Source organism: Cucurbita pepo, chromosome LG11 (genome assembly GCF_002806865.2).
Source record: "Cucurbita pepo subsp. pepo cultivar mu-cu-16 chromosome LG11, ASM280686v2, whole genome shotgun sequence".
Lineage (NCBI taxonomy): Eukaryota > Viridiplantae > Streptophyta > Magnoliopsida > Cucurbitales > Cucurbitaceae > Cucurbita > Cucurbita pepo.
This window is the reverse complement of record NC_036648.1, coordinates 8695589-8720360: the sequence shown is the minus strand read 5'-3', so window position 1 is coordinate 8720360 and position 24772 is coordinate 8695589. Positions and strand designations below refer to the sequence as shown.

General features: G+C 39.5%; 5 protein-coding genes across 5 annotated transcripts; 3 read left to right on the top strand and 2 right to left on the bottom strand.

Annotated features, from left to right (window-relative positions):
• Positions 1-1579: 1579 nt before the first annotated feature.
• Positions 1580-2903, bottom strand: LOC111804797 (temperature-induced lipocalin-1-like). The gene is made up of 2 exons (XM_023689587.1): positions 2393-2903; positions 1580-2063 (listed from the first exon to the last, which is right to left on the bottom strand). The coding sequence occupies exons 1-2, from the start codon at positions 2762-2764 to the stop codon at positions 1881-1883; spliced, it is 555 nt and encodes a 184-aa protein (XP_023545355.1). The 5' UTR covers positions 2765-2903; the 3' UTR covers positions 1580-1880.
• A 1466-nt stretch (positions 2904-4369) lies between these two features.
• LOC111806024 lies at positions 4370-9158 on the top strand. Its single transcript, XM_023691351.1, has 3 exons — positions 4370-4790; positions 6865-6888; positions 8468-9158. Exons 1-3 carry the CDS (start codon positions 4598-4600, stop codon positions 8767-8769), a joined length of 519 nt encoding a protein of 172 aa, XP_023547119.1. The 5' UTR covers positions 4370-4597; the 3' UTR covers positions 8770-9158.
• Positions 9159-12674: 3516 nt separating this feature from the next.
• On the top strand, positions 12675-13899 carry LOC111804838 (acidic mammalian chitinase-like; the record flags this gene model as incomplete). Its single annotated transcript, XM_023689634.1, has 1 exon — positions 12675-13899. A coding segment is annotated over one exon (1050 nt), but the record flags the coding sequence as incomplete, so codon positions are not given.
• Positions 13900-15962: 2063 nt separating this feature from the next.
• LOC111804883 (chitinase-3-like protein 2) lies at positions 15963-17851 on the top strand. Its single transcript, XM_023689692.1, has 2 exons — positions 15963-16620; positions 17287-17851. Exons 1-2 carry the CDS (start codon positions 15963-15965, stop codon positions 17727-17729), a joined length of 1101 nt encoding a protein of 366 aa, XP_023545460.1. The 3' UTR covers positions 17730-17851.
• A 2108-nt stretch (positions 17852-19959) lies between these two features.
• LOC111804837 (oviduct-specific glycoprotein-like) lies at positions 19960-21101 on the bottom strand. Its single transcript, XM_023689633.1, has 2 exons — positions 20309-21101; positions 19960-20213 (listed from the first exon to the last, which is right to left on the bottom strand). The coding sequence occupies exons 1-2, from the start codon at positions 21099-21101 to the stop codon at positions 19960-19962; spliced, it is 1047 nt and encodes a 348-aa protein (XP_023545401.1).
• Between the last annotated feature and the right edge of the window lie 3671 nt (positions 21102-24772).

The following is a 24772-nucleotide window of genomic DNA, read 5'->3' as shown; positions in this document are numbered from 1 at the left end:
GGAAGGCATCTGGAACTTCTTCTGTGAAGATCTTNTGTGAAGAAAAATGGAAGGCATCTGGAACTTCTTCTGTGAAGATCTTGGAACTAGCTGCTTTCATATAAAGTGAACATAACTTCAGCGAGGCTACCATTCTGGTAATTCAGATTCCAAGCTATTGTAGATGCTCTTCCGTATGTAGGCATAACCTTTGAAAGTGCAGATCTATTATTTGTTTGGTAGGAACCTCGACTGGCATTTTGAGAATATCTTGTTCAATTGATTTTATTTTTTATTTTAGATATGTTATTGTAATGATTTCTCTGTGTATAGTACAATATTTGGCCCTACATGGTCACATTTCTTNTTATTTTAGATATGTTATTGTAATGATTTCTCTTTGTGTATAGTACAATATTTGGCCCTACATGGTCACATTTCTTCTCTTGTGAAGTAAGAGAGCTAACAACTGCCTAATTGTTCGAAAGAAGTTTCTAGTGGTTTGATTCTTCAAATATATCTTTCAATTCAATTCTATCTTTTCTTTCTAATGATGTGAATANTTGTTCGAAAGAAGTTTCTAGTGGTTTGATTCTTCAAATATAACTTTCAATTCAATTCTATCTTTTCTTTCTAATGATGTGAATATGTTTGAACTGTTAAAACTTGGTCTGTTCATCTCTCTCCCTTTCACAACTCAGAGAAAGGGTCTAATCAAGGAGGGTAGAAGAGAATTACAGAGAAATTAGTTGGAAAATGAAGGTATTGGGTTATTGGGATTGTGGTGAAGCCTATAATCTGTGGGGGAAAATGAAAGCTAACCTCTTTCAATGAAGTTGGTGTAATGAATGAAAGTGACAGTATATCTTACCATACATCTGATATCCCTTCAATTCTATTAAATCTTTTATCCAGTGATTTGATTCTTATAGTTAGAGAAGGGATTTGTACACTTATCTATTGATTCAGTGGTTGATTTTGCCAGGTTATGTATGGAACTCTCATTGTTTGCCAAACTAAATGGCATCAAAACTGGAGACTAGCCTGCCTTTATATACACCTTCTTAAACCTCAACCTCTATATCTCTTCTTTGCTTCTCTTAATCTGAATGAACTTCTTGAGTTTTGGAGTATTCTATCACTACATGAGAGAAAACTATGTTCAATTTCATATGTACTTCTAGCTGGAGGGCTACCTAGTTTGAAGAACCCTTTCACAGGCAATGGTCTTGGAAAATAACTGTACTTTTAGGATAAATTATGTCTTTTAGGATCAACTATTATGTTCATTTTACTTCTCAACGTTGAACCATCGAACCAAAACACTTTTTCTGTTTGGTTGACAAAAGAAGATGGTTTCATTAGATATCTTACAACTGGAATTCTTCTTTTTTCCAATCCTGTTCCTCCACCACCGCGAACCCCGATTAGACTCAGGCATAATACACTTTTTAGTTATTGGGAGAACCCAAATACTCTCTTTTGGATCCAGGAAACAGCTCTCAGAGATCTTCTTTTCCTCTCGAAAGATATAGGTTGTGAAACAATCAACCTATTGATATTGAACTGAAGAGTTGTAGTTTCGCATAGAAAAGTTTGCAGGTTATATGCAAGTAAATTGCATATCTATTCAAGTTTCATCTTCACAGGACTGGGAAAGTTCAGAACCTGGCAGTCCAACAGTAAAATGTTGAGCTCACAATCCCAGCTTCATAAAGAACTATTCAGCAAATACAATATCTGGGAGACTCTATACACACAGCACAAAGGACTGACTCGTTTCAACCATTCCACAAAACCAAGCACAAAATCTTCACTGGATACAAACCAAAGTGGTGAAATTTAACAAACCCATTGAACTCAAAGGTACAATATTCAACTTACTTTCCTTCAAAGTTTGATCATTTTCCAAACATTGATTTGATCCACCATATTCCTTTAGTATCTTTAGGACCTTCATCCCCTTCTGGAGGGTCAGTGTGTGTTGTCCTACGAAGCTTGCTCACATCATAACCTTGTTCCTTAGCTTTCTCCACTAGTTCATTATATATCTCCTCATCCAAATGATTCTCCCTGCACAATATCTGTCAAGAAAACACCATCAAAGAACAATTCAGAAACATCCCATTATCCTTTTTCACCAAAATCAACAGTTTGGCTATCGGGTTTCGAAATGAAACCTGTAGTATTTCACAGGCAACCTAAATATAGCTCAACTAGCCATACACTTGAAACTTGTAGCTCAACTTGTAGTATTTAGCGTTCACCTAAAGTGTTGAAACTTGTAGTATTTAGCGGTTACCTAAATATAGCTCAACTAGCAATACACTTGAAACTTGTAGTATTTAGCGGTCAGTCTAAATATAGCCCAACTAGCACAAAATATGTATTGCAGAGAGAAAATTAGTCATACCCAGAGATAGTTTCTGCTAGGCTGGCCAATTAAAGCATGGTGATAATCATGATCAAGATACAAAATCCAGTAATCTCCAACAATAGGAATGATGGGCAAGAATGGAGGAACATAGAATTTAACTTTGAGCTTGGCTTCATTGCTATCAGGGTTAGCTTTAACAGCAGTACCCTCAATGAAACTTCTCCTGCCATCAACCCATGTTTCATTTAGGACATTCACCGTCCGTTCGTCTCTCAGGGTGTAGGTCGCTCTGGTATTAACTCCATTTTTGGGCTGGAACCTCGATGGAAATGAGGCTATTTCGTACCACCGACCCATGTACCTCTCAAGGTCGACGTCCTTCATGACTTCCATCTCTTTATTCGCCATTGTTGATTGTTGAGTTTCTGAAAGATACCTTAGAAGGGTTTTATTTGCGGGGTTCGGTGGTGATTTGATTTGAATAATTGGGTGTTGAAGAAGATGTGGACTTGGGAAAAGAGGCGACGTGGAGAGATATTTAGCGGTGGGAAAGGGGAGTTTTTTGTGGTCGAGAAATCGGCAGACGCCTGCTTGTGGGGTCAAATTTCCTTTTTCATTTCTTCTTTTTTCTTTTTCTTGCTTGCCACAAGGTAACGTGGGAGTCGTCTTCATAATGGCATCAAATTCTTTACTTAATAAGAAAGATGATGGGAGGTTAAATTGTGAATCCCATCGTCCTGGGTTGGGTTGGGTTGGGTTGGGTTGGGTTGGGTTGGATTGGATCGGGTCGTGTCGAGTCGAGTTAGGTCAGATCAGGTCGTGTCGTGACATTTTTAGAATCAAATAGTCATAATTTTTTTTTCAACTAAAACCACTCTTATTAAATATTGAAATCCAATCCAATTATAATTCTTTTTATAAAAGTGTAGAAATCTCTCCTTAATAGACGCTTTTTAAAATCGTGAGGTTGATGACGATACACAATGAGTCAAAGTGGACAATATCGACTAGTAGTTATAAAAAAAATCGGTATAGTTTGCAAGATGAATGTTCTCTCAATGTTGTCTTGCCTATCAACTCGTTATCCTCAAATGTTTCCATTTTTAAGTTGGTATAAGAATGCCTTATTTGACAGAATTCTTCTATTTTTTGATCATTGATCTAAGTGAGGATAAATTCAACTCCTCTCATTATGCTGACTAGTATTTCAATCAGTATAGTTGCCATCGTTAAACTGATAAATTAGACATTCATCCGGTTGTCCATATTGTAATCGTTCAAGTAAAGACTCAACCAAAATATCTCTGTATCAGGAGCTCACCGTATCGATTTATCGTTAAACTGATAAATTAGACATTCATCCGGTTGTCCATATTGTAATCGTTCAAGTAAAGACTCAACCAAAATATCTCTGTATCAGGAGCTCACCGTATCGATTTATCGTTAAACTGATAAATTAGACATTCATCCGGTTGTCCATATTGTAATCGTTCAAGTAAAGACTCAACCAAAATATCTCTGTATCAGGAGCTCACCGTATCGATTTATCGTTAAACTGATAAATTAGACATTCATCCGGTTGTCCATATTGTAATCGTTCAAGTAAAGACTCAACCAAAATATCTCTGTATCAGGAGCTCACCATATCGATTTTCGATCAAGACGACCCCAACTGACTTATAACAATTTGTAGTGTAGGATGATATTAATTTTAATTTAACAATGTTTATATGGTAATTTAGTCCTGAGTTTAGCCGTTAAATAATAAAAACTCGAACTTGAATTTTTTTTTTTTTTACTTCTAAAATTTAGAGATTGAATTGTTACTTTCATGAACGTTTAAGGATTTAAATAAACTTTAATCACTTAGAACAAATATAAAAGACGATACTTTGTGGTTCGAGTTGATAATATATAATATAATAATTCACAGGTCAAAACTGGATACTGTATTCAACTGAATCGGGAGGAAAAAATAAAAACTTAAATTTTTTTTTTTTTATTCCTCTCTATAGAAATCTTTATGGTGTTACAGTACATTATAGCCCACTAAATATTCAATACGCCGACACCTGCAGAAGAAATCTTAGCAGAAGTTTTATTTTGTTCATCCATTCATTCCATTGCTTTCTAACTTCCACTGCTGCAATTAGATCTCAGTTCATCGCTTTCTCGGTAACAACGCGGAAACAGAGAGGAAAAGCACGAAAGAATCAAAGCGGGGGTAGATCAGGGCGAGAAATGTCACGCCGATCTGGGTCTTGCCTGAGGTGTTGTCTCGTGATTTTCGCCGTAGTTTCTGCTTTGGCTGTTTGTGGGCCGGCCTTGTATTGGCGATTCAAGAAGGCTTTGCTATTGGGAGATTCCAAAACCTCCTGTGCTCCTTGCATCTGCGATTGTCCGCCCCCCTTATCCCTTTTGAAGATTGCTCCTGGTATTGTTTCTAATCTTCGTCTCTCAGTTCCAGCAAACGCAAACGATTTCTCTTGTGGGTTGCTTTGGATTTCTGTTTTTGAACACTTAGTTGTGAAATTTAGTGAGAATCATAGATACCCATTTGGCCATTTGAAGGATTTTGGTTGTTTGATATATATGTTTCCATTGATGGTTTGGATTCTGAGCTGTTTCTTTCTTTGATTGTGTGTTGTTGTATATGGCTGTGGAAAACTTGACCCATCTTAGATTTGGATTTGTACTCCCTACTACTGTTGGGCTTAATGTTGAGGATTGTTGAGAGAGGAGTCCCACATCGGTTAATTAAGGGGTTGATCACGGGTTTGTAAGTAAGGAATATATCTCCATTGATATGAGGCCTTTGGGAGAAACCAAAAGCAAAGCCATGAGAGCTTATGCTCGAAGTGGACAATATCGTGATTTCTAATATTGTATCAGAGTCATGCCCTTTAACTTAGCTATGTCAATAGAGTTCTCAAATATCAAATAAAGAAGTTGTGTGCCTCGAAGGTGTAGTCAAAAGTGACTCAAGTGTTGAATAAGTGGTGTACTTTGTTCGAGGGCTCTAGAGAATGAGTCGAGTCTCAATTAAGGGGAGACTGTTTGATGGCTCCATAGGACTCAGGGGAGGCTCTATGGTTTACTTTGTTCGAGGGGAGGATTGTTGAGGATTGTTGGGAGAGGAGTTCCACATCAGCTAATTAAGGGGTTGATCACGGGTTTGTAAGTAAGGAATACATCTCAATTGGTACGAGGACTTTTGGGGAAACCAAAAGAAAAGCCATGAGAGCTTATGCTCGAAGTGGGCAATATCATACCATTGTGGAGGTTCGTGATTCCTAACACTTAATGGAGCTAGATTATGCCTGATCTCAACTTAGAATCTTGGTTTTTGTTGGGAAACTTTCAAGAATTTGTGCTTTTCTTCACCGGTGCCTTTCAGAGTAACACTACTAACGTTCGGACTTCCTGAATTTGTTCTTTGTTGTTTTTAACTCAAGTATCTTAAGTAGCACTCGATCTGAAATTATGAACTTGGATTTGCTTCTTACTTTTCACTTTGAGTCCTTGTTTATGCGGTTGAGGATTGTTGGGAGAGGAGTCCTACATCGACTAGTTAAGGGGTTGATCATGAGTTTATAAGTAAGAAACACGATCTCTATTGGTACAAGGTCTTTTGGGGAAAACAAAAGTAAAGCCATGAGAGTTTATGCTCAAAGTGGACAATATCATATCGTTGTGGAGATTCATGGTTCTGATCCACTTGTTATTTGCTTCAATTCTAGATAGGCTAAAACTTGTTTATCATTTAATGAAATGGTAATGCCGCCCCGTCAAGCAAGTTGATGATCTTTGCATCAATACCCTTCCCTTGTGCTACCGCCAACATCAGTCAATACCACCGAAAGAATTCTCATTCACACCCACAGTCTCAACCAATCTGTTGGGCAACGCTCGTAAGGAGTCCTATTGAAACCAAGAAATATAGGCCTGCGAGCCATCCACACTAGATAGAAATCGATTCAATTAAGCGAATCTTGTTTGGCATGGATAAGCAAGCATGGACAGGCTCCTCGAGCGACCCAATTCAGGAAGATAGAAATCGCCGGTTGGTTTGGTCCAACCAAGAAAGACATGGGAGTGGGCATTGCTTAGGCCGAGTTAAGTAAAGACTGGCTACCTAGTAATTTGTAACCACCCCTCACTGCGCACTTTCAATATATCTTTCTCCTCCCCCTCTTTCTTAGCAACTCCCTCTTTCTTACAACTAGTTGCTGCATGCTATCGGATCTCGAGAAGCTCTTCAGTTATTTGGTCCAAGTTCCCTAAGGGTCTTGTTGGCGCACGAGTGGTCGTGAAGTTTCTGTGTTGAGTATTGGGGTGGGGCTTGATACCATAGCATGGATGTAAAAATAGTATATAGACTGCACATAAATTGCTCCAACATTCTTTACCAAATGCAGTCTTTTTTATTAAATTTGTGTTCTTACCAGATTCATTGTTACTTTCTCTCACTAACACTGTCTTTTTTGTTCTTGATAATTCTTTTGTAGGTCTGTCCAATCTCTCCGTCACAGGTTAGAATTCATCCCTCCAAATCAACTTGGCAATGAATCATGATTCTTTACTTGTTTTACTACCATTTTGAATGCCTGTTATGGTTTACTGAACTAAACTTATTTGTGCTCTCTATTTTTCTGGAGAAATACATGCAACTATCATCATATTTCTCTTCCATCATCCATTTCCATGACATATGATATTGTTTAAGGTTATGTTTGTTTCGGATCCGACGTTTTCTTGTTCTGCTTTGTACTACGATGGATCGAAACTCGTAAAAAAATTCTGCATTCTGCACTTCATTGAAGGGATTCTGCCAACCATTTTCTTCTAGTTCTTGATGTTCTTTGATATAAAGTGTGCATGGCCAGTAATTATTATGTGTGAGATCCCATATCGGTTGGAGAGGAGAAGGAATCATTCTTTATAAGGGTATCATAGCCAGTCACTGGGTGGCGTGTCAGCGAGAACACTAGCTCCCAAAGGGATGGATTGTGAGATCCCACATCGGTTAGAGAAGGGAACAAATCATTCCTTATAAGGGTGTCAGAGTCAGTCACCGGACAGTGTGCCAGTGAGGACGTTGGGCCCCTAAAGGGGTGGATTGTGAAATCCCACATCGGTTGGAGAGAGGAACGAAACATTTCTTATAAGGGTGTCAGAGCCAGTCACTGGGTGGCGTGTCAGCGAGAACACTAGCTCCCAAAGGGATGGATTGTGAGATCCCACATCGGTTGGAGAAGGGAACAAATCATTCCTTATAAGGGTGTCAGAGTCAGTCACCGGACAGTGTGCCAGTGAGGACGTTGGGCCCCTAAAGGGGTGGATTGTGAAATCCCACATCGGTTGGAGAGAGGAACGAAACATTTCTTATAAGGGTGTCAGAGCCAGTCACTGGGTGGCGTGTCAGCGAGAACACTAGCTCCCAAAGGGATGGATTGTGAGATCCCACATCGGTTGGAGAAGGGAACAAATCATTCCTTATAAGAGTGTTAGAGCCAGTCACCAGACGGTGTGCCAGCGAGGACACTAGGCCCCATGGGGGTGGATTGTGAGATCCTACATCGATTGGAGAGGGGAATGAATCATTCCTTATAAGGGTGTCAGAGCCAGTCACCAGGCGGTGTGCTAGCGAGAACGCAGGCCCCACACTGAGATTGATTATGAGATCCCACATCGGTTGGAGAGGGAGACAAAACATTCCTTATAAGGGTGTGGAAACCTCTCCCTAGTAGACGCATTTTAAAACCGAGAGACTGACAGCGATACGTAAGGGGCTAAAACAAACAATATTTGCTAGCGGTGGGCTTGAGTTGTTATATCATACGTCTTAATATCTTTCTTCCAATATTTTTTTGTGTCCACGGACGACTCAACTCTCGTTCCCCCGTCTTCTACCGTGATTATATGGGCTGTGTTTTCTTCACTTCTTGATTTGGAACTTTTAGCTACATATTTCTTGGTTTGAAAGTTTGAAACTTCTATATGTAAGTATTGGGAGATTTCAGCTACTTATTTATGCTCTTTCACATCAATCTGCTTTATATTTTCTTTGACATTCTTCAATGCACATGCTCACTTCTTTATACATTAAAGACTGTGGGAGTAACGACCCAGATCTCAAGCAGGAGATGGAAAAACAATTTGTGGATCTTTTAACAGAGGAATTGAAGCTTCAAGAAGCCGTTTCTGGCGAACATACTCGCCATATGAACATCACGTTATTCGAGGCGAAAAGGGTAGCTTCTCAGTATCAGAGGGAGGCTGAAAAGTGCATTGCTGCAACCGAAACTTGTGAAGAGGCCCGAGAACGCGCCGAGGCTTTGACGATCAAGGAAAGGAAGCTTACGTCATTGTGGGAGCGACGAGCCCGCCAAATGGGTTGGATGGTGGAATAAGTCTATCATTTCAAAGGCCACCCTCTTAGTTCAACTAGTCGTCGAGTCGAGTCGAGTAGAAGCTGGCAAGCGAATTGCTTGGTTCATCAATCTTTCAAGGCATGATGTTCTTCTCTCTTTTCTTCTGTTGCACTTTTCCTGGAAACATGTCGATTCTACATCATAATTCATACATGACATGTTACAGACCCCGTTCTTCTGCATTTGCTATATATATGTGTGATCATCCCCTCTCGAACCGAACCGTGACCACGTGACTTATTATCTAGGCGTTTCTGATCTGTTCACGAACTCTAATAGAAAAAACTATGTTGTTGTTCTAAATTTTGGCACCAGTTTGGTTCCCTGTAAGTGATGTTAGTAAAATCTAGTGGTATCCCTTTTGCATATTGGCCATTTTCAGCTTGATGTCTGCTCTAAAGAACAGTGAACATACGCCTAAATGAACCGAAATCACTATATTGTCGATCTGAAATGTTCTCTTAAGCTATTCTCTGAACTTTCACTAACCTCACTCTTTTATAATTTTATTTTTATCTTGTTAACATAGATTTCTCTCCGGAAAGCACATAGTTTTAAATTTTGATTTACGATCAGAATATGCCACTTTCACAGCAAGGAATGTTAAATTTGTATTGGATTCAAATCTTTGACCCGTTTTTTTAATCTGAGTATATGTCATTTTTAAATATGGATAGAACCCGAACCCCAACACATACATAGACACAAAATGAGGTCGGATATGTCATTTTGGCACATTTTAAAGAGGTGCCATTGGACATTTATAAAATATAATAGATGGATGAGCTAATAAGACAAAACAAAGTTAGATATATAGTATTTATTATTGCTCGATCCCATTTACAAATTTCAAACCCATTAAAAAATTATATCATTTTGAGTTAGTAAACATATATGTACACAATTAAATAAATACTTGACAACGAGTTCATAGCGGGTGATGAGTTGGACTTATATTTTTGACATGAGATTTCACGAGGGCTAGCATCCTCGCTGTCACACTGTCAGATGCCTGCCTTTGATAGCGTTTGTAACAACCCAAACAACGTCCTCGCTGGCACACTGCTCGATGCCTGACTTTGATACCATTTGTAACGGCCCAAACCCACTGCTAACAGATATTGTCTGTTTTGGCCTATTACGTATCGCCGTCAGTCTTATGGTTTTTAAATGCGTCTACTAGAGAGAGGTTAATTTCCACACATTTGTAAAAAAAAAGTTTCATTCCCCCTCTAACTAATGTTCAATCTCTCCTGAGGTTTGTAAGATAATAGTGATATTAAAAGAAGACTAAAGTGAGAAAAGTATATATTATACCCAAAATAAAAATGTGATAAAATAAGGCTTAAAAAAATGGATGGAACCCTAATTTAGTATTAGAATAATTTTGAGGGCAACCCGACAAAAGAAAGTTAGATAGAACTAATTTAATAGAATAGAAAAATAGGAATGGTGAGGGTTTTAAATTTTAGTCTAACTTATCCAAAAAAATTTCATTTGTCAATGAATTCGACATGGACGTGAAGAGCGAGTTGACATTTTCGTACTCGGTGAAAGTTCATGGACTCACTTATTTTCACGTCACTTTAGATAGCCCGCTAGATAGTGTTAAATAATGCAATTGAATTGATATATACACGACAGTTGAGTATTGAGATTAAAAATTCTTAGAAGAATGATCCTTGTGAACTGACATTTTATGCTCGGGCTATCAGGCACCGAATCCAAATTTTGAATCTTGGGTATGGATCGTTAGATTGGATGTAATAGGACAAAAGGGAGTTAGATAGAAAAATTAGTATAATGGAAATAAATATTTGAGGAATGATATTGAGAGTAATATAAATATGGGATTGGGATGCCATTGTTTTACGACAAACAAACAAACAACCAAACAAACAAACCAACCAACCACATTGTTGTTGATTCATATCANAGTTACAAACTATAATTTTCGCACGTTTTAAAGAGGTGCATTAGACATTTATAAAATAAAATAGATGACCAGCTAATGAGACAAAACAAAGATAGATATATAGTATTTATTATTGCTCAATCCCATTTACAAATTTCAAACCCATTAAAAAATTATATCCATTTTGAGGTGGCAAGCATACATGTACACAATTAAATAAATACTTGACAACGATGAATTGGACTTATATTTTTGACGTCAGATCTCACCAGGGCCAGTATCCTCGTTGTCACACTGCCAGATGCCTAGCTTTGATAGCATTTGTAACAATCTAAAACAATGTCCTCGCTAGCACACCGCTTGATGCCTGACTCTGGTATCATTTATTAAATACGTCCTACTAGGTAGAGGTTAATTTCCACACACTTATAAAAAAAAATGTTTCCTTCCCCTCTGCAACTAATATTTGATCTCATCTGAGATACGTAAGATAACATAACAGGGACATTTAAATAAGACTAATGGAGGAAAAGTATATATTATACCCAAAATAAAAATGTGATAAAATAAGGCTTAAAAAAATGGATGAAATCCTAATTCAATATCATAATGATTTTGAGTGTAACNTTCCTAACCATCCCCACATATGTTGTATCGTAAAGCATATAAGGTTGTAAATTGCATAACTAAATCACCTATTCTATTACTTATCGTCTAATTTTACATGATATTTAGAAAATCATCGAAATCGGATTTATATGCATATTTTAATCAGAGAAATTCATTTTACCCACGGGTCAAGGACATGCCCTAAATTAGGGCAGGGAGGAGATTCCTCGTTTATACAGATAAAATGGGGAGGGAGTGAGGAACATTTTTTTTTCATCAGATATATAGGGTTGTAGACGAGATTATATTCCTCGCCTCTACCCAATTCCGTGCCTCATCCGTACACGCCTTGTTTAATGTAAATATTTTCAACACATTAATAGAGACAAAAAGAAGTTGGATAGAACTTACAAACTATAATTTTCGCACATTTTAAAGAGGTGCCATTGGACATTTATAAAATAAAATAGATGACCAGCTAATGAGACAAAACAAAGATAGATATATAGTATTTATTATTGCTCAATCCCATTTACAAATTTCAAACCCATTAAAAAATTATATCCATTTTGAGGTGGCAAGCATACATGTACACAATTAAATAAATACTTGACAACGACTTCATACCAAATGATGAATTGGACTTATATTTTTGACGTCAGATCTCACCTGTCACACTGCCAGATGCCTAGCTTTGATAGCATTTGTAACAATCTAAAACAATGTCCTCGCTAGCACACCGCTCGATGCCTGACTCTGGTATCATTTATAACAGCCCAAACCTACCGCTAGCAAATATTGTTTGTTTTGGCCCATTACACATCGCGGTCAGTCTCACGGTTATTAAATACGTCCTACTAGGTAGAGGTTAATTTCCACACACTTATAAAAAAAAATGTTTCCTTCCCCCTCTGCAACTAATATTTGATCTCATATGAGATACGTAAGATAACATAACAGGGACATTTAAATAAGACTAATGGAGGAAAAGTATATATTATACCCAAAATAAAAATGTGATAAAATAAGGCTTAAAAAAATGGATGGAATCCTAATTCAATATCATAATGATTTTGAGTGCAACGCGACAAAAGAAAGTTAGATAGAAGGAGTTTAATAGAATAGAAAAATAGGAATTGGAGGAGGGTTTTAAATATTATATTAGTGTAACTTATCCACGAATTCAATACATATTTGAGGGATTATTATAGAATAATTCATATTGAAGGTTGAGATTTGTGAGTATTATAAATATGGGATTGGGATGCCATTGTTTTACAACAAACAAACAAACCAACCACATTGTTCTTCATTCATATCATAAGAACAAAGAAGAATTAAAAAAAAAAAAAAAAAAAAAAANGTGAATGCTGGGTACTGGCTTGCGAGCACCGACGACAGGCTCCCGGCTGCCAACATCGACGCTACACTCTTCACCCATCTCTTCGCTGGCTACGCTCAACTCAACTCTGATACCTACCAAGTCACCATCGATCCTTCACAGCTCATCCTCCTCAATCAGTTTTCTCCAACCGTCAGACTCAGTAACCCTGACGTCAAGACTCTGTTGTCCATTGCAGCAGACGCCGCCGTCTTCGCCGCAATGGCTGCAGACCCTACAAACCGCGATGCCTTCATCAAGTCCTCCATTGCTGCAGCCAGAGGCGGTGGGTTCGATGGCCTCGACCTCCAGTGGCTATACCCTTCTTCTCAGGAAGAAATGGGGAACTTCAAAACCTTGATCCATTCGTGGCACCAAGCGGTGGTGGACGATGCCACCAGTTTAAGCCTCCCGCAGCTGCTCCTGGTGGCCACAGTCTCCAATCTTCCCTATCTTCAGAGCAACATTCAATACCCAGCTGATGCAATCAACCAAAAGCTGGACTGGGTGAACCTCCTCTCTTATGACTTTTACACCCCTGACTCCAACAGGGCTGCCACAGGGCCATCCTCTGCCTTCCACAATCCCAAGGCCAATGCCCTTTCTGCTAATTTTGGGATCAGGTCGTGGGCGCAGAGCCTCCACAATCTGCCTCACAAGAAAATCGTGTTTGGAATTCCCTTCCACGGGTGGGCTTGGAAGCTTTTCAACTCTCACCAGCACACCCTGTTTGCTAAAGCGGATGGAGCCGCCACCGGAGAATACATTGGTCCACACGGCCAAATCTTCTACTCCGATGTGCAGAAATTTATAGAGGACAATCAGGCTGGTGTTGAGGACAAGGACAAGAGCTATCTTGTTGCCTACACTTATTTTGAGACAACCTGGATTACCTACGAAAGTGATTACACCATTGCCGACAAGATTGCACTCGCAAAGGCCGACAAGGTTCTTGGTTACTTTGCTTTCAACATTGCAGCCGATGACGCCTCTAACACTCTTGCTAATGCCGCCAAATCCAATTGGTGATATCTTATAGTTCAACCCTCCAATAAGAGCTATGCTGCTCTATGCTGCTCTATGTCTATGTCTCTGTCTCTGTCTCTGTCTTTTTTATCATGTTGTACCTTGTGTGGTGTGTACGTTCAAGGTTTGAGGTCTTATCTTCAACCATCCAATAAACTTTGTGGCGTCTTCCTTCCTACCAACATCCTCGCTCTCTTCTCCATTCACTTCTATCAGTATTCCACTACTTCTCCACACACTGCCCATGTACGCGCACATGGACCTACCAGGACAGGCTCGTACACATACCCCATGGTTAGTCGGGCACAATAAATTACACAATCGCCGAACACCACAAAACAGAAAAACCCCGCATAATAGTATGGTGAACATAAATATCGAATTCATACTTTTATGACATAAAGGGGCAGTATACCAATGCAAATGACATATAAATATCCACGAGGTCCCATGACTTACATGACATATTACGTCATATGAAAATACGTTCCAATTCTATAAGCATTTCATAACATAACTCAATTATACTACGTGTACATATGGCAACATTCATCACTTTCATGACATATAATACTAACATATCAACCATAACTTTGCAAAACATCACTACTCAACATAATCCATGCATCACATAGTCACATCACATAAAATATGATGCATGCAGGGGCCACCGAGCACGCACCATCATACAACACATAATAAGCTAACTCCAACTGTAAAGTCACTTACCTTGATGGTCTTGGCCGAAGTTACTCATAAGCTAATTCCAATGGCTAACTACGTCCTCAGAATGCAAAAACAAAGGCAGAAACGGCTTCGGAAGGGCCAAAAACTTAGAAACCGATATATTATGAGTATACTGAGTCGATAAGTCGAGCTGCCGCCGACAAGCTGAGAAAATCAATGCAGCCAAGCCAACTTTGTGCACATGCGAGCCGAGCCGCAATTGTGTACGCGTGCGAAGCCGAAATTGGAGCTACAATGTTGGGTCGAACGTGCACGCAGCCAGCGTCTCGCCTGGGATGTGGGCTAGAGTGGGGATTGAAACAACAGACTATTGGGTCGCGGGTATACGAGGAGACCCGACCTGAATCCAACAACTTGTCTTCCTTACCCGAAAAACAACGAAACCCTAATTGATCTGCCAACCCGATTTTCGATGACGCGTCACAGTCTCCTCCGCTTCAGACTATCACGTAGTGTCCTCGATGCTGATTTCAGACGAGCACATAGCATTCCCGACGCCGATACCTTATTTCCACTCAATTCTTCCTCCGAAATAGCAACTCTAACGTTTCGAGAATCATACCAGGCATATTAAATTACATAACTAAATCACCTATTCTTCTATATTATTAAAAAAAAATCATGAAAACCAGGTGTAAATGCATACTTCAAACATTCATCAGGCTTACAATAATCAATTTCAGTCGATTCAATTTCAATTCCATTGTTGTCGTTGTTGAACGATCGTACGGTTGATGTCCTTTTTTTGTGTGGATATATTACTGAATCGATTGGGGAGGAAAACAAAACATTCTTTATAAGGAAAAACTCAAAGAGAACAATATCAGCTAGCTGTGAGCTTGAGCTGTTACAAATACTATCAGAGCTAGACATTGGGCGACATGCAAGTGAGGAGACTGAGCCGCGAAGGGGAGTGGACATGAGGTGGACGCTGGTCCCCGAATGGGGTGGATTGGGGAGGGGGGTTCCAAATCGATTGGAGAAAGGAACGAGTGCCAGCGAGAACACTGGGCCGTGAGATCATACATCAGTTGAACGAAACATTCTTTATAAGAGTGGAAATCTCTCCACAATAGAAGTGTTTTAAAAAATTTGAAGGGAAAGCCAAAGAGAATAGTAACTATTAGCCGAAGGCTTACCCTGTTACATACGCTCACAAATATTGTAAATCTTAGGTTGAGATACATAAAATTGTCTCTTTTCCATTGGTACTCTAATAATTTTGAAAATAATAACTTGAAAAGGACAGATCGAAAACTATATATTAAACTAAAAACAGTTGTAAGCGACTTTCAATCTCTTCCATTCTTAAAACATTGATAGAACCCGAACGCATAAAATATAGATATAGAGACAAAACAAAGTTAGATAGATAACTTGATAATATTAAATTATGTTTAAGTTTGAAAATTGGTAGGTTAGTTCTTATAAAGTCGTAATAAGATGATTCATTTTTGAATCAATGTGTTTTTCCCCTTGGAGTTGTTTCTCCAAATGGCCAAAAATAACATTGTAAATGCAGGCTATTGGTTCACCCAAACCAACGCCCACCTTCCCATTTCCAAAATTGATACCAATCTTTACACCCATCTCTTCTGTGGCTATGCTAATCTCAACTCCCAAACCTACGAACTCTCCTTCTCCGATTCAGCCAAGCCCCTTATTCATCACTTTTCTAGCACTGTCAAGGAAAACAACTCGAAGGTGAAGACCTTACTGTCCATTGGAGGAGACGATGCAAGAGCTGAAAGCTTTGCAGCCATGGCGGCCACTTCTTCAAATCGTGCATCTTTTATTGGAAGCTTCATTTGTAAGGCCAGAGAGGGTAACTTTGATGGGGTGGATGTTCAGTGGGTGTACCCTTCTTGTGTGGAGGACATGTCCAATTTTGAAGCTCTCATCATTGAGTGTCGTAATGGTGTTGTCAAAGAAGCTAAGGAGTCTCGTCAGCCACGATTGATCCTTGTTGCTACGCTGTTTTACTCGCCTTATATAAATGACGTTCGATATCCAATTCAAGTAATCCGAAGAACTTTGGATTGGGTTAATGTGATTGCTTATGATATCTACACTCCTACTTCCTCCACCAATGAAACTGGACCTTCCTCAGCGTTTTATAATCCAAACAAAAACTCCTCCTCTGGTTACTTTGGTATGTTTTGAAATATCAAATTATGTCTATTCTAATTTCTATAGTTCGAGTTTGATTATGTTTCGGTACTTATAATAGGAATTTCCAAGTGGGTTTTTCTTAGAACGTCTCAATATTGGGTGATCTCTAAGAATCATGTGAGTGAGCATAAAGCATGTCGAAAGAGCATGTGCTGATCGGTGGGGATAATTTTTTACTATTAGAAGTAAGGAATAAGTAACGTGATAAGGTCAGTGGGAATGTCTGGGCCATCAAGTGCCTAATATCCTGATCTGAATCCTAAACATGAGTCGTTACAACTGAATGTTGGATTTAGCCCAAAGAAACAAACAATTAAAGCATAAAGAGAGCTTTTGAATAGAAGAACCTTAGGTACTTTTTCAATTCTCTTTAGTGTTGTTGAGGGTACAATGCGATGAGTTGATGCTTGATACCTTCCTCTTCACCAAACTTTGAGAATTTGTGGGATAAGAACTTGCCACCTTAGTTGGTGCGCAAGGTTTTTAGCTTGTGGTCAGACCTGTTTTCAACTAGTCTTGTACGTACATAATGCTTCTCCTTTTTCTTTGAGGATATCATCTCTACTTAATTAGATGTATGCTCAACCAACCAACCAAATCGCTAGTAACCAAATTGATATGGTTAAGTATTTGTGTTGAATTTCAGGTATTAGAACGTGGATTCAACAAGGTTTGCCTTCTAAAATGATGGTATTTGGACTTCCCTTCCATGGATGGGCATGGGAACTTGAGAGTTCTAAGAAACACAAAGTGTTTTCACCAGCGCAAGGGCCAGCTCGAGGGCAAAATATATCCATGGAAGGTCTCATAGAGTATAGGAACATTAAGAAATTTATAGCTGATAACGATGCCAATAATGTTCCAATGGACCGCAACTTTGTCATTGGCTACACAAACTTTGGCTCAACTTGGATTGCCTACGAAGATGAGGACACCATAAAGTTCAAGATTTCAAGAGTTAAAGACAACTTGGGATTGAATGGTTACTTTGTTTGGAACATTGCAGCTGATGATGAACATCATTCTCTTGCCAAGGTAGCTTCAAGAGAGTGGAAAAAAGGCCAAGGCTTTTGTTGTTGCTTAATATGATTTTCTTTCTATTTGTTATTAAGGTCGTTGATGCGTCGGGTTTAGATCAATAGATCAAATTTTCTGCCGAGGAAAACCCGAAAAATCATCTCGAATCATAGAGAAACCTTATGAATCTAAAGAAAAACAGGCGTTCTAGAACTGTGTTCTATTTCAATAATGTATTTATAGTTAATAATTGTCTATCCAAACATTGCTTAATGATTTTTATTATTCTAAAAGGGATAGTTTGATTGTATACCAATAAATAGTTGAACTCATGAAAAGAATTAAGTGCCTAATAACCTCAGCATTGCTCTACGACATAGTCGCATTGTCTACTACTCGCTTCTTAAGAGTAAAGACTATTCCCACAAATCAACACGAGTGCTTTGAACATGTTTTGTTCTCACTCACATGCATTTTAAGAAAATTTTCACACATATGGAATCACGAAATGCACACATATGCAATCTTAAATAGGGACATAATTTAAAATCATGGTCCCTTAGGTGGCCTTCAGTCTTGTCTGGTGAGAAATTGGTATGTGTAGTATTTCCCTACACACGACTACACATGCGAGCATGGGCCCACAAGGTGATCTGGCACACCCCATGGGCCTGCTAGTTGGCTGTAGCCAGATGTCCGGGTACAACCACCATCGTGCATCATGTCAAGCAAGATGGTCATCTCATCAATACATATCCATATTTATCATAAAAGGGGAAGTATCCCGATGCATGTGAACATACAGTATGCATGAGGTCCCAATACATTTCATCTTAATCATTCATGTGGCACAACCCCACACCCCGNATCTTTGCTTCAGCCGAGGACGTTAGCAGCTCTCTAAGCCAAGTATCCGTCAGAGAAGGGAATTCTCTATTAGTTACGGAGCGCGAACCCAATCTCGATATTCGTCTCCCGATACTTGCTTTTCCGCAACAAGAAAGATTCTCCCTATCGCAGAAACTGAGTGAGGCCCGAAATTGGAATCTTGGCCCCTCTTTCGAAATACGCTACTCCATGAGCCCCGTAAAGAAAGGAGTACTTTGTCATTCCTCGATTCTCGGCACCATCGGGTTTCNGATCGTCTGTCTGATTGCGAACATTATTGAGGTCAGTCTATGCTCTTTCCTTATATATACTTTGCACCTGATATGAGTGGTTTTTGGCCCCTTGCGACAAGTACAGCTGGTGAACGGCATTGATAAGAGTGAGATCTCCCAGCGCTGCCCGCTCTCTATCATGGGATTTTCCTTAGGATGCTTCCTAAGTGCCTCTACCCAGTATAAGTAGACGATTCTATACTTTTGTATCCCTATAACGTATAAAGACTATAGACCGAGACTGTTTTGACTAGCTATATCTTTTCATTGAATTACTGAAATCTGACTAAGAATTCCTCTTCTTTGTTTATTGTTGTCATAGTAATGGTATCATAAATACCTAATAAGAGGGATTCCGTGGGCCTTACCGAGGAAAGAAATGCTGCTTGCGGGGATCTTCTGCCAGGATACAAGACGGAACCATCTCGCACCATCCCTACCGTACCAGTTCCCGTACTCCCGGGCCTTCAAACTCGATTTCTGATCTATTTCTTTCTTGTTAGCTTAACTGGCTAAATGGATTTCATTGGCAGTTCGGTCCGATCAGTCGGATTCATATGGTTTATGGGCTATTAGCCTTGGTTTATGGGCCAGCTTCAGAGCAAATCACTAATGTCGAAACTCTCGCGGCAAAGCCTCGTGGGCTTGAACAGTAACCTCGGCCGAAAGCCTAATTAAATGTTCATATCATAATACAACATAGCATCTCATACATACATATCATCGTAACATGAAATATCATCATAATGCATGTATCATATCGTCATATCATAACATATCATAGCATTATAACATATTACACCATCATAACACATCATATCAAAATACATGACACGTGCAGGAACCACAAATCACGTGTCATCATACATAATAAGACAAGTCTTCCGACCGAGCCAGGAGCATAAGACAAGACACAAGACACAAGACACAGAGGACAAGACACAAGACACAGAGGAGAGGACAAGACACAAGACACAGAGGAGCATGAGCATGAGCATAGCTCTTATTGGAGGGTTGAACNTCACGTGTCATCATACATAATAAGACAAGTCTTCCGACCGAGCTAGAAGCATAAGACAAGACACAAGACACAGAGCATGAGCATGAGCATAGCTCTTATTGGAGGGTTGAAGAATAAGATATCACCAATTGGATTTGGCAGCATTAGCAAGAGTGTTAGAAGCGTCATCAGCTGCAATGTTGAAAGCAAAGTAACCAAGAACCTTGTCGGCCTTTGCGAGTGCAATCTTGTGGGCGATGGTGTATTCACTCTCATAGGCAATCCAGGTTGTGTCAGAATAAGTGTACGCAATTAGATAGCTCTTGTCATTGTTCTCAACACCAGCCTGATTGTCCTCTATAAATTTCTGCACATCGGAGTAGAAGATTTGGCCGTCTGGACCAATATTATCTCCGCTGGCTTCTCCATCTGCTTTAGCATACACTTCGTGCNTTTCTGCACATCGGAGTAGAAGATTTGGCCGTCTGGACCAATATTTTCTCCGCTGGCTTCTCCATCTGCTTTAGCATACACTTCGTGGTGGTGAGCGCTTAAAAGTTTCCAAGCCCACCCATGGAAAGGAATTCCAAACACAATTTTCTTGGGATTGTGAAGGCTTTGAGCCCATGACCTGATCCCAAAACTTGCAGAAAAGGTATTGACCTTTGGATTGTGGAAGGCAGAGGATGGTCCAGTGGCACTCCTTGACAGAGTTGGGGCGTAAAAGTCATAACAGAGGATGTTCACCCAGTCCAGATTTTGGTTAATTGCTTCACCTGGGTATTGAATGTTGTTCTCAAGATACGGAACATTGGAGACTGTGGCCACCAGGAGCAGCCGCGGAAGGCTTAAGCTGGTGGCATCATCCACCACCGCTTGGTGCCACGAATGGATCAAAGTTTTGAAGTTCCCCATTTCATCCTGGGAAGAAGGGTATAGCCATTGGAGATCGAGGCCATCAAACCCACCTCCTCTGGCCACTGCAATGGAGGATTTGATGAAGGCATCACGGTTTGCAGGCTCTGCAGCCATTGTGGCGAACACAGCGGTGTCTCCTGCAATGGACAACAGAGTCTTGACCTCAGGGTTACTCAGCTTCACGGTGGAAGAAAACTGATTGATGAGAATAAGCTGTGAAGGATCAACGGTGACTTCATGAGCATCAGAGTTGAGTTGAGCGTAACCAACAAACAGATGGGTGAAAAGTGTAGCGTCGATGTTCGATGCCGGGAGCGTGTCGTCGGTACCGGCAAGCCAGTAGCCAGCATTCACAAACTCCGCCATTTCAATCCACAATTTCTCTTCTTCTTCTTCTTCTGATATCAATCAACAATGGTTGGTTGGTTGTAAAACAATGGCATACCAATCCCATATTTATAATACTCTCAAATCTCAACCTTCAATATTAACTTCCTTTTGTAATTGTAACCATCCATACATTTTGAATTCGGTATCTAATATCCCGAGCGTGTCCCTCAAACCAACACGAATCCTTCTATGATGTTTACTCCTCACTCACATCCATCCTATACAAATTTCCAAACGGTCACACAACATAAAATTACTCAGTATGCTTAACTGTAGAGTTCTTATAGTTGAGCCACCCGAAAAAAAATGTGCATCTTGTTAGTGTGTAAATAGTAACTTCCAATTCTTTCAAGTCTTTCCTAGTCATCATATTCTCTCTTATCGTGCATATGTCAGTTCAATTGTATTATTGAGTTATCTTGTGGGCTATATAAAGTTACGAAACTAAGTGATCCCATGAACTTTCACTGAGTATGAAAATGTCAACTCGCTCTTCACGTTGATATCGAATTCATTGACGAATGAAAATTTGTGGATAAGTTAGACTAAAATTTAAAACCCTTAACCTTCCTATTTTTCTATTCTATTAAACTAGTTCTATCTAACTTTCTTTTGTCGCATTCTACTCAAAATTATTCTAATATTGAATTAGGGTTCCATCCATTAGTTTAAGCCTCATAGAACCGACTTTTATCACATCTTTAATATCACTATTATCTTACAAACCCCAAGTGAGATCTCACATTAGTTGGAGAGGGGAACAAGACATTTCTTACAAGGATATGGAAACCTCTTCCTAGTAACGCATTTAAAAACTGTGAGGCTGACGACGAAACGTAATTGGCTAAAACAGACAATATCTGCTAGAAGTAGGTTTGGGCTTTACAAATGCTATGAGAGTTAGGCATCGGGCGGTGTGCCAGCGAGGACGTTGTTTGGACTGTTACAAATGCTATCAGCGAGGACGATGGGCCCAGTGAGATCCCACATCGGTTGGAGAGAAGACTGTGGAAATCTCTGCCTAATAGATGCATTTTAAAACCATGAGGCTGACGGCAATAGGCAATGGATCAAAATGAACAATATTTATTAGCAGTAAGATTGAACTTTACATTAAGATCTCCAATTCTATGAACGAGCATTTAGATTTGGAGTATTTATATATATCTAACTTTGTTTTGTCTTATTAGCTAGTCATCTATTTTATTTTATAAATGTCCAATGCCCTCTTAAAAATGTTCGAAAATGACATATAGTTAGTTGGCTTTTAAGGTTTTATCTGACTTTGTTTTGTCTATGTGTATTGTGTCGGGGTCCTATCAATATTTAGGAATGTAAGAGATTTAAAGTCCGTGGAACTATTTTAAGTTTAATATAGTTTTCGATATGTCTTTTTCAAGTTATTATTTTCAAAATTATTAAGAGAACGAATGGGAAAAGAGGCAGTTTCATGTATCTCAACCAAGATTTACANACTATTTTAAGTTTAATATAGTTTTCGATATGTCTTTTTCAAGTTATTATTTTCAAAATTATTAAGAGAACCAATGGGAAAAGAGGCAGTTTCATGTATCTCAACCAAGATTTACCATATTTGTGTCGTTAACCTAGCTCAGTTGTATGTAAGAGCGAAAGTCTTCGGCTAGTAGATATTATCCTCTTTGAGATTTTCTTTTCATGCTTTCCCTTAAGATTTTTTAAAACATGTCTGTCTACTGTGGAGAGATTTCTACACTCTTATAAAGAATGTTTCGTTCAACCGATGTGTGATCTCACGGCCCAACGTCCTCGCTGACACTCGTTCCTTTCTCCAATCAATTTGGGACAACCTCCCCCGCCCCCTCCCCCTCCCCCAATCCACCCGATTCGGGGACCAGCGTCCTTGCTGGCATACTGCCTCATGTCCACTCTCCTTCAGGGCTTAGTCTCCTCACTTGTACATCGCTCAGTGTCTGGCTCTGATACCATTTGTAGTAGCTCAAGTTCACAGTTAGCTGATATTGTTCTTTTTGGATTTTTCCTTATAAAAAATGTTTTGTTCTCCTCCCCAATCGACTCAGTAATATATCCACAAAAATAATGACATCAACCGTACGATGTTCAATGACGATAACAATGGAATTGGAAGTGAATTAACTGAAATTGATTATTGTAAGCATGATAATGTTTGAAGTATGCATTTACACCTGGTTTTCATGATTTTTTTTTAATAATATAGAAGAATAGGTGATTTAGTTATGTAATTTAATATGCCTGGTATGATTCTCGAAACGTTAGAGTTGCTATTTCGGAGGAAGAATTGAGTGGAAGTAAGGTATCGGCGTTGGGATCGCTATGTGCTCGTCGGAAATCGGCGTCGAGGATGCTACATGATCGTCTGAAGCAAAGGAGACTGCGGTGCGTCGTCAAAAATTGGGGAGGCAGATCAATTAGGGTTTTGTTGTTTTTCGGGTAAGGAAGACAAGTTGTTGGATTCGGGTCGAGTCTCCTCGTATACCTGCAACCCAATAGCCTCTTGTTTCAATCCCCACTCCAGCCCACATCCCAGGCGAGAACGCTGGCCGCGTACACGTTTGGCCCAACATCGTAGCTCCAGTTTCGGCTTTGCACGCATACACAGTTGCGGCTTGGCTCGCATGTGCATGAAGTTGGCTCGGCTGCATCGATTTTCTCCGCTTGTCGGTGGCAGCTCGACTTATCGACTCGGTATTCTCATAATATATCGATTTCGAAGTTTTTGGTCCTTCCAAAGCCGTTTCTGTCCTTGTTTTTGCCTTCTGAGGACGTAGTTAGCCGTTGGAATTAGCTTATTGTGAGTAACTCTAGCCAAGGCCATCGAGGGAAGTGAATTTACTGTTAGAGTTAGCTTATTAGGTGTTGTAAGATGGTGCTTGTCCTGTGGCTCCTGCACCATATTTTATGTGATGTTAGTATGGGATGCATGGATTATGTTGACTAATGATGTTATGAAAAGTTATGGTTCATATGTTAGTATTATATGCCATGAAAGTGATGAATGTTGCCCTGTGTAATAACCGAATTGAGTTATGTTATGAAATGTTTATGGAATTGGAACGTATTTTCATATGACGTAATATGTCATGTAAGTCATGGGACCTGATGCATATTTATATGTCATTTGCATTGGAATACTACCCCTTTATGTCATAAAAGTATGAATTCGATATTTATGTTCACCATACTATTATGCGGGTTTTTTCTGTTTTGTGGTGTTCGGCGATGTGTAATTTATTGTGCCCGACTAACCATGGGGTATGTGTACGAGCCTATCCTGGTAGGTCCATGTGCGCGTACATGGGCAGTGTGTGGAGAAGTAGTGGAATACTGATAGAAATGAATGGAGAAGAGAGCGAGGATGTTGGTAGGAAGGAAGACGCCACAAAGTTTATTGGATGGTTGAAGATAAGACCTCAAACCTTGAACGTACACACCACACAAGGTACAACATGATAAAAAAGACAGAGACAGAGACAGAGACATAGACATAGAGCAGCATAGAGCAGCATAGCTCTTATTGGAGGGTTGAACTATAAGATATCACCAATTGGATTTGGCGGCATTAGCAAGAGTGTTAGAGGCGTCATCGGCTGCAATGTTGAAAGCAAAGTAACCAAGAACCTTGTCGG

Bases quoted from the DNA above. Each gene is read 5' to 3' on its own strand.
- LOC111804797 (XM_023689587.1), bottom strand. From the start codon at position 2,764: ATGGCGAATAAAGAGATGGAAGTCATGAAGGACGTCGACCTTGAGAGG. The intron at 2,064-2,392 runs GTATGACTAATT...TTTTCTTGACAG, and splicing joins CTAGCAGAAACTATCTCTGG to ATATTGTGCAGGGAGAATCA.
- LOC111806024 (XM_023691351.1), top strand. From the start codon at position 4,598: ATGTCACGCCGATCTGGGTCTTGCCTGAGGTGTTGTCTCGTGATTTTC. The intron at 4,791-6,864 runs GTATTGTTTCTA...ATTCTTTTGTAG, and splicing joins CCTTTTGAAGATTGCTCCTG to GTCTGTCCAATCTCTCCGTC. The intron at 6,889-8,467 runs GTTAGAATTCAT...TATACATTAAAG, and splicing joins GTCCAATCTCTCCGTCACAG to ACTGTGGGAGTAACGACCCA.
- LOC111804883 (XM_023689692.1), top strand. From the start codon at position 15,963: ATGGCCAAAAATAACATTGTAAATGCAGGCTATTGGTTCACCCAAACC. The intron at 16,621-17,286 runs GTATGTTTTGAA...GTTGAATTTCAG, and splicing joins CTCCTCCTCTGGTTACTTTG to GTATTAGAACGTGGATTCAA.
- LOC111804837 (XM_023689633.1), bottom strand. From the start codon at position 21,101: ATGGCGGAGTTTGTGAATGCTGGCTACTGGCTTGCCGGTACCGACGAC. The intron at 20,214-20,308 runs GTCCAGACGGCC...ATATTGGTCCAG, and splicing joins AGCCAGCGGAGAAAATATTG to ACGGCCAAATCTTCTACTCC.